The sequence below is a fragment of the Peromyscus eremicus genome, chromosome 13, assembly GCF_949786415.1.
Source record: "Peromyscus eremicus chromosome 13, PerEre_H2_v1, whole genome shotgun sequence".
Classification (NCBI taxonomy): Eukaryota; Metazoa; Chordata; class Mammalia; order Rodentia; family Cricetidae; genus Peromyscus; species Peromyscus eremicus.
Genome location: NC_081429.1, coordinates 60,151,038 through 60,163,149, shown reverse-complemented (window position 1 = coordinate 60,163,149; position 12,112 = coordinate 60,151,038). Strand labels below are relative to the sequence as shown.

General features: G+C 45.8%; 1 protein-coding gene across 3 annotated transcripts in view; it reads left to right on the top strand.

Annotated features, from left to right (window-relative positions):
- Positions 1–12,112, top strand: part of Myo1b (myosin IB) — a 177,213-nt gene that overhangs the window by 149,592 nt on the left and 15,509 nt on the right. For all 3 annotated transcript variants that reach the window (XM_059278606.1, XM_059278604.1, XM_059278605.1), the window contains 6 exons: positions 173–266; positions 1,085–1,234; positions 4,757–4,825; positions 6,611–6,697; positions 6,973–7,059; positions 8,929–9,015. In XM_059278606.1, coding sequence (XP_059134589.1) covers positions 173–266; positions 1,085–1,234; positions 4,757–4,825; positions 6,611–6,697; positions 6,973–7,059; positions 8,929–9,015 — 574 coding nt within the window. The remainder of the gene's footprint in view (positions 1–172; positions 267–1,084; positions 1,235–4,756; positions 4,826–6,610; positions 6,698–6,972; positions 7,060–8,928; positions 9,016–12,112) is intronic.

The window sequence follows — 12,112 nt, the reverse complement described above, 5'->3', positions numbered from 1 at the left end:
CACGTACTTCCTGCCAGTTGTCCCCTGGTAACCCCAACCCTCAACACTGACCCTTAATGTAAATTTTTTTGTAGCTTTTTTTGTATGTTAATGAGAACCTGACATGATATAGGGTAAAACTATTTCTGTGACTCAGGAAAAATATTGTTTTGTGTTTCGTTCACTCTTTTAGGTCTGGTGTGGAGGTTCTGTTTAATGAGCTAGAAATTCCTATGGAAGAGTACTCCTTTGGTAGATCCAAGATATTCATCCGAAACCCAAGAACAGTATGTAACCTTTACGCTCTGAACTCAGATCCCATGCATGCAGGCTAATTCCTGAGGTACCACCATCAAGGCCATATTTGCTTGTTTGTCTGAAGGGTCCTAGAGCTGGGGCAGGTAAGGGACGGCATGTTGTTTATACAACACCAAAGCCATGTGGTAGACTGCACAAAACTTAAGGAATGAAGACAGAACCGTCAAACCTTGCCTGAGCCTCCCTCCCTGATTCACAGTGACTGGAAGGAGAGCCCATCAGTGTTTGCAGCGTCTAAGTTATACGGGAGTTTGAGGGGTCACAGCCCAATGGGTGCACACGGAACATGGAAGGAAGCATTTTTTCAAGATTTATCAAATTCATAGACCCCTTTAGAGTTTCTTGGAGCCTTTGCACAAACGTACAGATGGGTGAAAAGTATAATTAATAGCACATGGCTTAGTGAGATGGAAGTTTAGAGGGCTTGAGGGCACTTAGGTTGTTGAAAGAGGCCACCAGCACCTGCATTAGGAGAAATTGTCCTTTCCTGGCCAAGCATCCTTTGCTTGAGGATCTGAACTCCAGCCCCTCAGACTTCTGGACGTCATGTGGGTACTCAGGACTTCACCCTGAGCTGGTTTGCATCCTGTAGAGCGCAGGTCCCCTCTGGCTCACTTTAACCCTCTCTGACCTGTCATAAGATCCTTCACGAATCCATCCAACTGTTTTCCTCATGCACCGCATCTGTAGCATACATCTTTCAAGTAGCTGATGTCAGCATCCGAAGTTCTTTCACGTATGCCGTAGGTCCGGAGGACTTTGGCTAAGTCTGTCTGTTTCTTACCAGTTATTTCAATTAGAAGACCTAAGGAAGCAGCGGCTGGAGGACCTGGCCACTCTGATTCAGAAGATTTATCGAGGATGGAAATGTCGTACACATTTCCTGCTCATGAAAAAAAGCCAAGTTGTGATCGCTGCCTGGTGCAGGAGATACGCGGTGAGTCCCGGAACTGCAGCCTGATGTAGTTAACTTCTCACTGCAACCTGACGTAACCATGCCAGCTTCTCACTACAACCTCACATAACCATGTCAACTTCTCACTACAATCCGACTTAACCATGCCAACTTCTCACTGCAACCTGACTTAACCACGCCAACTTCTCATTACAGCCTGACATAACCATGACAACTTCTCACTACAATCCGACATAACCATGCCAACTTCTCACTACAACCTCACATAACCATGTCAACTTCTCACTACAATCCGACTTAACCATGCCAACTTCTCACTGCAACCTGACGTAACCACGCCAACTTCTCATTACAGCCTGACATAACCATGCCAACTTCTCACTACAGCCTGACATAACCATGCCAACTTCTCACTACAATCCGACATAACCATGCCAACTTCTCATTACAGCCTGACATAACCATGACAACTTCTCACTACAATCCGACATAACCATGTCAACTTCTCACTGCAACCTGACATAACCATGCCAGCTTCTCACTACAGCCTGACATAACCATGCCAACTTCTCACTACAGCCTGACATAACCATGCCAACTTCTCACTACAATCCGACATAACCATGTCAACTTCTCACTACAATCCGACATAACCATGCCAACTTCTCATTACAGCCTGACATAACCATGACAACTTCTCACTACAATCCGACATAACCATGTCAGCTTCTCATTACAGCCTGACATAACCATGCCAACTTCTCACTTTAACCTGATGCAATATTGGATGCTAACATTACAACCTGGCGTAACCATGTCAACTTCTTATTCCAGCCTGACATAACCATGTCAACTTCTTATTTCAGCCTGACATAACCATGTCAACTTCTCACTACAACCTGATGTAACCATGCCAACCTCTCACTACAATCTGACATAACCATGTCAACTTCTTATTCCAGCCTGACATAACTATGCCAACTTCTCACTACAACCTCACGTAACCACACCAACTTCTCACTTTAACCTGATGCAATATTGGATGCTAACATTACAACCTGGCGTAACCATGCCAACTTCTCATTACAACCTGATGTAATGATGCCAACTTCTCACTACAGCCGGATGTAATGATGCTAAATTCTCATTACAACCTGATGTAACCATGCCAACTTCTCAACGTTCTCTATGGGATCCCATGTTTGCAACTTTTACTAGCTCAAACTTCCCAACAACCTTGTGAAATGCACGTTGGTATTATTATTATTTTTTTAACATGGGAAAACAAGGCGCTGAGCTTCTGGGAACCTGCCCACAGCTGTCAGTGGCAGAGCATGGATCTGAGCCTAAGACAGTTACGGAGCTCAGGGTTTAGTGTTCCAGACTATTTTGCACTGATCTCGGTGAAGGATGTAGCAGGAAATCTGTCTTTGATTTTGTCATTGGTTTGAGATTGTATCATTTACTTTCACTATGATGGGGTCAGTTTTCTAAAATGACTGGATGGCTGCGGATAATTGTGGCAGGAGTGAAGAGAGATGGCTTTAATTCCAGAGTACCAAAATCTGTTTTAGTACAACTTTGGTTTTGGCTAAAGGACTGGATTTTCTGTAGTCTTCAGATAGAAGGAGTCGATAATAAAGTATTTTTGCTTAACTAGTGTGGAACTTCTTTTTGGAAGTTCAGCACCTGGTTGTCTGCTTTGTTGGAGGCATGCTGCTTGTTTGGAAGGGCCTGAAGCTTTGCCTCCGCCTTCACTTTAATTTAGGTTGTGTTCTTGAAATGACTTGTAGTGATAAGAAGAGCACAGCTTCTTCTCTGCAAAGTTAAAAGTGGGTTAAATTTGCAATCAGGTCTCATTTAGTGCAGTCGTCCTCTGCAGCTAACGAGATGTTTTGCCATCAGATACAATCAGTGTTGACTTACTTTCATGAGGTGCATCTTAGCATTTTCCCAAATTTTGGGAACCAGTAATGTGTTTAAATGATAAAGCTTACTATGTGCTTGGTCTTTAAGTGGGGTCTTTAACTGCCTGTTCTAATTAGGAAGACTATAGCCACAATACAAGTCTTAGAATGGCCACATTTGAGTGGACGGTTTGTTCACGTCTGTTCAGCTAAGACACAGTGGGCTGTTGTCACTCTGCCCTAGTGGTTATGGGTTCTCCTCCACGCACACAGCAGCGCTTCTTAACTGCAGACTCATGATGCTCCCTTCTGTTTCCTGAGAAAGGAAGGACCAACTTAGCCTGTCTCTAAGATGTACTTTTTATCATTTCTTATTTTGAGGTCATTAAGAAAATCCAAGCTTGAGCAGATCCTTAATCAATCTGTCTTGAATTCTACAAAAAGTATTCTTAAAAAAATACTTACTGTGCTCTGAGAGTAGCAAAGTGGACCCAGCAGCCTGGTTCCTGGCTTGATAAAGTTCACTTTTAGCAAGAGAAAATAAGCATCTGTCTAGTGGGGGTTAGTGTCACAGTGGTGGAACCCTGTGACCAAAGCAACTTGGGGAGGAAAGAGTTTATTTAGTATTCCACTCCCACATTCCATGTTCATCATCGCAGGAAGTCAGGACAGGAACTCAAGCAGGGCAGGAACCTGGAGGCAGGAGCTGATGCAGAGGCCATGGGGGAGTGCTGCTTACCGACTTGCTCTCTGTGGCTTGCTCAGGTTTTTTGGAGGGATATTTCAAGCCAAACTCTCCACTGCCCATCTCCCTCTGTTACCTCTGATCTTCCAGATGGAGCCCCAGGCTCTCAGACATCATCAGAGAAAGGACCCAACAGTCTCATGCTTCACAATGAAGCCTTAACAACCTAACATTAGTGTTTTTGAAAGGCTTTGCATTTTGTCAGAGATGCCCATGTCCCCACATCCATCCCAAACCCAGAACTGAAAGGGCTCGCTTTTCTTGGGAGAGTATTCTAGCGGCTTCGCTGTCTTAAGGAATCAGCTCTACAGCAAGGCCTCTGGACAGGGAGCTTGTTGAGCTGGAGTGTGTTGACCTTTGTCACAGTCCGTCCTCGTGGGTGAGGATGGAGTTAGACTCACGTTCTCGGGGTTCTGTTTACACTTCATTTCAGTTGATACCGGGCTGGCTTACTGAAAATAATTACCCTGACTTCCCAACTCGAAGCAGAGTAACGATAGCAAACTTAAAAGTGACCGGAAGGTTTGAGGTAGGCTAGCCCAGTGATGCATGATGAAGAATGATACCAAGAAGAGAATATTCTCAAAAAGTAGGTGCAAAGTGGCGTGGGGTCGCTGCTGCACAGCACGATGCAGAGAACAGGCGTTGGTGACAGTGGTCCGCACGGTGACACACGGGTCACCGTGCTTGGCGTCCTCCACGTGCACCGCAGGCTTGCTGTCGTCACTTGGTCGTCTAACCTTTACCTTTCTTTATACTCCGGTGTCCGGGAGTGTGGGTGTTCAGGCACCCGCCGCTCCTCGTGAACAGATACCCTTTCTCTGGCCTTCAAGGTCTACCTTGTAGCTACGCAGATGTATGACTGCTGACATCTTCGCCTTTATCCCGCAGCAACAAAAGCGGTACCAGCAGATAAAGAGCTCGGCCCTGGTGGTGCAGTCTTACATCCGGGGCTGGAAGGTGAGTGTAAATGTGGGTTCTACGTACGTGGGAGCTGGGGTTCTTCACAAAGGGTGCTGTCTTCAGGCTCGCCCTGCAGGGGGGGCTTCCTCATCTCCTACACCTGCGCTGTAAACAGCCCCATGGAAAGAGTAAATATTATGGGGCCAAGCAGGGACCCCCGGGCGACTGTGTCTTGGCTGCTTCCTTCTAATCGGTTTATTTATTTATTTATTTTTAGCTTTGTTCTCTAAGCAGGAAGTCCCTGAAATAATACGGTATATAATTTCAGTATCCTCGTACCCAGTGCTTTTGAGAGAAGCCGTTGTCCAGAAGGCTGCCGTACAGCCACTGCTTGAGTCCTGTGGGTCTCAGCCCCACATCCGTGACTCTCCAGTGACCCCCTGCAGCCACCTCATGATGACTGGAAGCTCCCGGCTCTGGCTAGGGCTGTGGTAGAAGGCAGAGTGGGTAGTCACGGTGGCTGTGCTGTTCTAGATCCTTCCAGCTAAGGCTCGGTTCAAGGGTCAGTGAACTGGGGCCCCAGGCAGACTTCAGCCTGTGTTCTGGTTTGTACATCCCACAAGCCAAGAATGGTTGTTATATTTTTGAAGAATTGTAAACAAAAAGCAGAAGACAGTTCCAAGCGTGTGAAAAAGACGTGAAATGTGGATTTTAATATCCATACATAAAGATGTGGCCCATGTGGATTTTAATATACATACATGAAGATGTAACCATGTTCGCCTATTTTAGACTCTAGGTCTGTAATAGCCAAGTAGCCTGGTAGCTGTGGTGCATTGTGTGACTTTCAACACCACAACCATTTACCATCTTAACTCTTTAAAAAAATATTTTGTTCTTTGAGAATTTCATACAGTGTGTTTTAATGCTATTCACACCCCCAACTCCTTGATGATCCACACATCCGCCGCCACCACCCCCAACACACACACACACATATCTTCTCCTTTTGCCGTTGTTTTCAAAGCTTCACCATCTCACTCTTTACGGAAAAACGCTGACTAACCCCAGGCTCTCCAGTCCTACCCCAGACCTCTTCTGACCATTTTCCTATGAGATGGGTCATGGAATGTTCTGGATCCAGAAGGATACTTTGAGGTTGTGTTCAGGCCCACAGCTTCTCCAGAGGGTACAGCCGGGGCTACAAATCTAGATGCTTTGGTTGATGTAGGCCTTGGTGTAGACCTTGTCCAGATTAAGGGCTTGCCCAAGTTAATGTGGCCTGCACCTGCAAGCTCTTCCCTGACCAGAGTTCTAGGCTCTGGGACCAGTCTACAGGCTAGAGACCCCAATGGCAGGGCCCAAAGCTTTCACCCAAGCTAGGTGCCCTTCTGGCTTGAGCAGTTACTGGAAAGAAGTCACCGGTTTGGATTAAAAAAAAAAACAAACTCTTGATTTGAAAGGATAGCCACAGTTACTTCCCAACAAAAAGAGATGCATTGGACTTTGGAAGAACAATGGAGCACTCTGGCCGTGATCTGAGACTGGGTCTCTACCTCTGTGTAGACAGCCTGTGTTGCTGTGGCCATTTTTTTCCCCCTGTCATATACCAAGGCAGGAGCTGCCGGCTCATGGTGAGACCACCCCACCATGCCAGTGTCTCCGGGCACTTACTCCTGTTCTCAGCTGGTTCTCATTAGACCATGTGTATTTGGACTCTCGCCTCTTTGAAAATGATTTTCTAGTCACTCTTTTAAGTTCATTTAAAATACACACCCACCCCCCCCCCCCCACACACACACACACACACACACACACCTGGGGATGACTTCTCTACCACAGGCTCGAAAACTCCTGCGGGAGCTGAAGCATCAGAAGCGCTGTAAGGAGGCCGCCACCACCATCGCAGCGTACTGGCACGGAACCCAGGTAGGCCCGAGGCCCTGAGGAGGGAGGGCGGGTTGGGAGTGACTGTGGAGCCCAGGACCCTCAGACTCAGGGGCAGAAAGTGATTCACTGGCTTGAGCTACTGAGCACACACGCGCCTCTTGCCCTTTGCCGCGTTTTGGTGTGGGTGGTGGCACGTGCTTTTGCGTTTACCCTTGGTGACGGTGTCTCCTTTTCTGTCTCCCTCGGGAAGCAGCAGCAGCAGCCGCCTTTCCTGCCTTAACCCTTTCTGTAACTCCTTTTCAAACGCACCACAGGCGCGAAGGGAGCTGAGACGACTGAAGGAGGAGGCTAGGAATAAACATGCTATTGCAGTTATTTGGGCTTACTGGCTCGGATCGAAGGTACTTGATGCACACGTCTCGTCACTGCGTCCGGGAATTCCGCAGTAACCAACCCTGGTCTCTTAGCATAGCAGGGATGGAGGATGCAGTTGGTAGTGACTCGCCCCAGTGCATGCCCTAGCGGCCAAATTGCTAAAACTGGTGATGCCAGACAGTAGTACTCCGTGGAAGCATTGGCATGTACAGACCGAAAACGCTAATCTTACTAATAAGGCTCTAGCCTAGTTCTTCTTTAAAACCTTCTTAATTAACCTGCATGTTTAGCACCCATGGTCTCCCACTGTTGAACGCTGGCCAGTTTTTGTAGGGGTCCTTGTATGCAGGGGCGCATGTGGAGGATGTTAAGATTGGGGTTTGAATCAGTTGACAAAGTAACGCCGGTAACGCATGCTTTAAGAGAAGTAATCCTTGAATGAACTTGCGTTTAAGGCTGACCGTGACACCTATTGGTTATCGTAAGCCAACAGTGTCCTGTTTTCAGGGAAGGGTCAACTGTGATTTCACAGAAAACTGTTCATGTGAAGCTAGCCATCCTTGCCAGAGAAGAATCCCAGGAATTTCAGCATTGATGTTTGTTTTCAGGGACAAAGGCCTCCCGAAACTCACTAATCCCAGGCAGAGTCCTGGGCTCTGGGAACATTTCATATGCCCCCAAGGAACAAGAGTTTTAGATGTTTTTCTTGCTTAGAAATCAAAGGTCATCTTGGCTTAAAATGTGTATTCTGGGTAGAAACACGAAACTCTGCAGAGTCCTGTGTTTTTGGGGAAGTCTACCTTTTCAGCATTGTGAGCCCATCTTGTGAGACGAGTAAGTTTGTCAAAAACTGACGAGAATTGTTCATTTGTGTTTTTTCTAAAACTCTGAAAAACCAACCTAGCTCCTTAGCCTGTTACGGGAAGTGTCCCAGCAGACACGCTGCTCCTGTGGGACCTCTCCAGGGAGCTTATTGCCCAGCCTCAGTGCTGGAATGTCTGTGGAATCAGTGCCTGCCTCTGTCTCCTGAAACAGCGTGCCCAGGATTGATTTTTTTTTCCCCCAGCGTCATCTTTTCTTTTTTTTTTTTTTGTTTTTTTTTGTTTTTCGAGACAGGGTTTCTCTGTGTAGCTTTGTGCCTTTCCTGGGACTCACTTGGTACAGGGCTGGCCTCGAACTCACAGAGATCCACCTGGCTCTGCCTCCCGAGTGCTGGGATTAAAGGCATGCGCCACCACCGCCCGGCGCGTCATCTTTTCAACCGGTCAGTCATGGCACTTTTTTTCCTCATTTCATTTTTCAGTGTCACTCTTTGGGATCTTAGCCAAATTTTGGTTTTTTTTGGCAATGTAGGGGATTGATTCGAGGGCCTTCCGAATGTGTTTGCCCGCCGGTGCGGTTCAGTTACACACGCACGTTGCTTCTAACCTGAACTGGGAAGAACTGCTGTGTCTTGTTAGTTTTACTTTTTGCTTGTGCTCACCTACACAGCCTTGATTTTTTTTTCCCAATGGTTGTCCACACAAGTTGTCTCTTTAATTCATCCTTTAAATAACCTCTTTAAATTGAGAGGTTCACAGCCAACGGAAGGATAGCAAGATGGACAAACTGAGGAAGGGTAGGGAGAAAGGAGAGGAGCAGAAGTGAAGGGGGGTCATCCTCTTGGGTGCCACATAATTGTCCTTGCCCGGAAGTGAGTCTCAGTGCGCTGAAATACAGGCCACTGTGCCGGCCCCACATCGACTCCTCGGGTTGAAATGAGCGTACGCTGCCCCTCTGCCGTTCTGCAGTCCTGCTCAAACGTTGGCTCTCCTGTTTGGTGGGGGGTATCTTTTTCTGGTCATTTGTGCTGTCTGCATTGGGCTGTCTCTTATTTACTATCTAAAACATTCTAGGCTCGGAGGGAATTGAAACGCTTGAAGGAGGAGGCTAGGCGTAAGCATGCGGTTGCTGTCATTTGGGCTTACTGGCTTGGACTGAAGGTACTTCCGTCACGACTTCTCTTGCCCTGGGTGAACTCCATAAAGCCTCACACCTACTAACCCCAGAAAACTGGCGGCGCTTGCTGCTGTCTGCGCAGTCTTACAAAATGTCAGCTTGCCTAATTTTGTTTCTTTTTAAGGGAAAAAAACAATGAAAACAGCTACACGCTAATTTTCTCATTTCAATGTGATTTTAATTTCTTTAAAGAATGAGTGTAATACAGTATATTTTGTCCAAGACATGAAGACAACATGTTGTCTGAGTTTTATCATTTAGCTTTTCAAGACAGGGTTTCTGGAACTCACTCTGTAGACCAGGCTGGCCTCGAACGCACAGAGGTCCACCTGCCTCTACTTCCTGAGTGCTGGGATTAAAGGCATGGACTACCACCGCCCAACTTTTTGTGAGAATTTAAATCATGAGGCAGAGTGTGGTCCTTGAGCTGAAAGCTGATCTTCCATCCACAGTAGCCTGAGTGGAGGTTTGAGGCTTTGTTCTCATCTGCCTGTGCTATTCCACTGAGAATAGAGTGCAACTTTCTTCAAAGTGATCATAGCCCAGCACGGGCATGAAGTGGAGAGAGCTGTAAAGTTCAGACCCTGAGATTGAGGCAGGTGCTTGGTCCGAGAGGGAAAGGCACACACTAGTACATAAAATTTGACTCTGAGCATCTTCAGGCAGTGTAAGGATTCGGTCTTCCTGTTTAGTAATTAGCCGACATAGTGAGACTTCCACGTATCCTTTTGACGGTGATCAGGGTCCTTTTCACACTACTCCTTTTCAGTATTCTACCTTAGTCCAGTAACATGAACTCTTATTCTAAATATTTGAAAATTAGCTGAGCAGCCATTGATTCTGCATCTCAACAGCCTTCAGAAACATCCCTGAACATTGCTTTAAATAACCTCCATTTTCCCCTGAAAGTTCCTCCTACGAATGTTTAGTTAATTATCCTTTTTGCTTATTCTGAGTATTCATAAGGTAATTAAGAAGAAACTTCAATATGAGTTTAACAGATGTTCTATTTGACAGATTTTGAGTAAGTTCTTTGCATGCTCTGTTTGGAAGCCAAGCACAGCTAAACATTTCCTGTTTTGTGTTTTTGAATTTGCACTGTAATTTTTATAAGAGGAAGGAAACAGGCAGGATTGAATCCAGACTGACTCCGCATTCTGATTTCTACCAGTCATATCTCCAGTTTTCTGGGTTCCGATGCACATTCTTTCAAGCTGTTCGCACTGGAGGTGTGCGGCGGCAGCTTCCCGAGCACACGCAGCCTGCGGGTGAATGCTATTTCTGCAGAATTCACCAGGCTGGCCTAACCCCAGCTCATCCCCCTCAGTTCCTAATGAGACAGAAGCTATCTTATCCTGTTTCCGTTATTACTGTTATGAAACAAGATTAAACTTTTTTGAAGTTTAAGATTGTAATAATCCTGTCATTTTTATCATAAAAACAAGTTATGTTGATGGGAGCAATGCTTTTGTCCTTGGAAATGATTTGATTTCCAGACCCTTTTACGATTCCTGGTGCTCAAGAAGGTCCCCGTTGTGGGAAGAGTGTGACGTCACCCAGTTTTTGCTGTACGTAGCTTTATTGGGGAGCAGCCATTTGTCCCGTGGAATGTCAGAAGGCTTGCTGACAGCTCCCATACAGTGAGATCCAGCTGCATAGGGTAGGACTTCTGCATGGGCTATGCTCCCCTGAGACAAATCTCTCTTCAGCTTGCCTGCTTTCTTTTCTGTGCCCCTCGACCCTTGTCAGCTGGAGGTTTGAAATGCTTATGAATCTAGCAATCCCGTGGCTACAAGAGAAATGACAGCTAGCACGTGGTTAAGAGGAATGACTGCCTATATGTGTCAAAATGTAAACTTTAGAGCGTCTCCGTTGTATAGAACGGCCTGCCCTCAGACGCTTAGCTGTTGTATAGAGGGCCTATCCTCAGACACTTAGCTGTTGTATAGAGGGCCTATCCTCAGACACTTAGCTGTTGTATAGAGGGCCTATCCTCAGACACTTAGCTGTTGTATAGAGGGCCTGTCCTCAGACACTTAGCTGTTGTATAGAGGGCCTGCCCTCAGACGCTTAGCTGTTGTATAGAGGGCCTATCCTCAGACACTTAGCTGTTGTATAGAGGGCCTGTCCTCAGATACTTAGCTGTTGTATAGAGGGCCTGCCCTCAGATGCTTGGAGGCAGGTCGCATAGATGAGGATGGTGCCAGGCTGGGTAGGAACAATTAATTGGAAGTGTACAGTTCACAACCTGCAGCTCTCAACAAAGACTACTGGGGTTCACCTGTCCCATAGAAATGGGGATCACTGTTACTGGAGCTCAGAAAATGTTTAGAGAGGCCCACAGTCGAAACTGTTATATAGAAACATAAGATAAAGTGTTATCCACTGAGTTTGGTTTGCAGGTTTCTATTCCACCACACCCATTGTACAGATATTTTAAGCCTATGTAGTTAAGCCCAGAAAAGTGGGAAGCAAGAGAAAAAGATACAGAACACCAAGATAGACAGAGGCTGATGCTTTGCTAATTTCCAGCTCCCATTCATAAGTAGATGATATAAATATTTTATATGTCCCCCTCAGCTTCAATATTTAACTATAACACTCATTGTGTAGATACCACACTTAGTTATTAGACGTTAATATATGAAATAGATTAGTATGTTGTAGTATGGGGTAAGTTTATGTTTAAAATGGCACAATGTCTTCAGTGCTGCGATAAAAAGTATAACATTTGGTATGGTTGAATGGAAGACGGTGAAGGCCTCCAAGACTCTTAGTTTTAGCTGCTTTCACTCTGTTGTCCACTAGTCCTGTGTGTTTATGCAGGATTTTTGGAAGTTTCAATCTAGTTCTTCAGATAGTCTCTAAAAAAAAAAAAAAATCTGAAGGAGAAATTGCCTCATAAAGTATTTTATGGAATGTGCACTAATTTGTGGCAAGTATCAGTTAAAGTATCAGTTCCCTGGGTTTCTTTTTCTCTGACGTCATTGCCATGGCCTGAGTGTGCATCCATCAGGTCTCTCAATCCAGAAAGGACGTTTGTAAATATGTGTGTTCCCTATACTTGGATTTGTAAAGAGG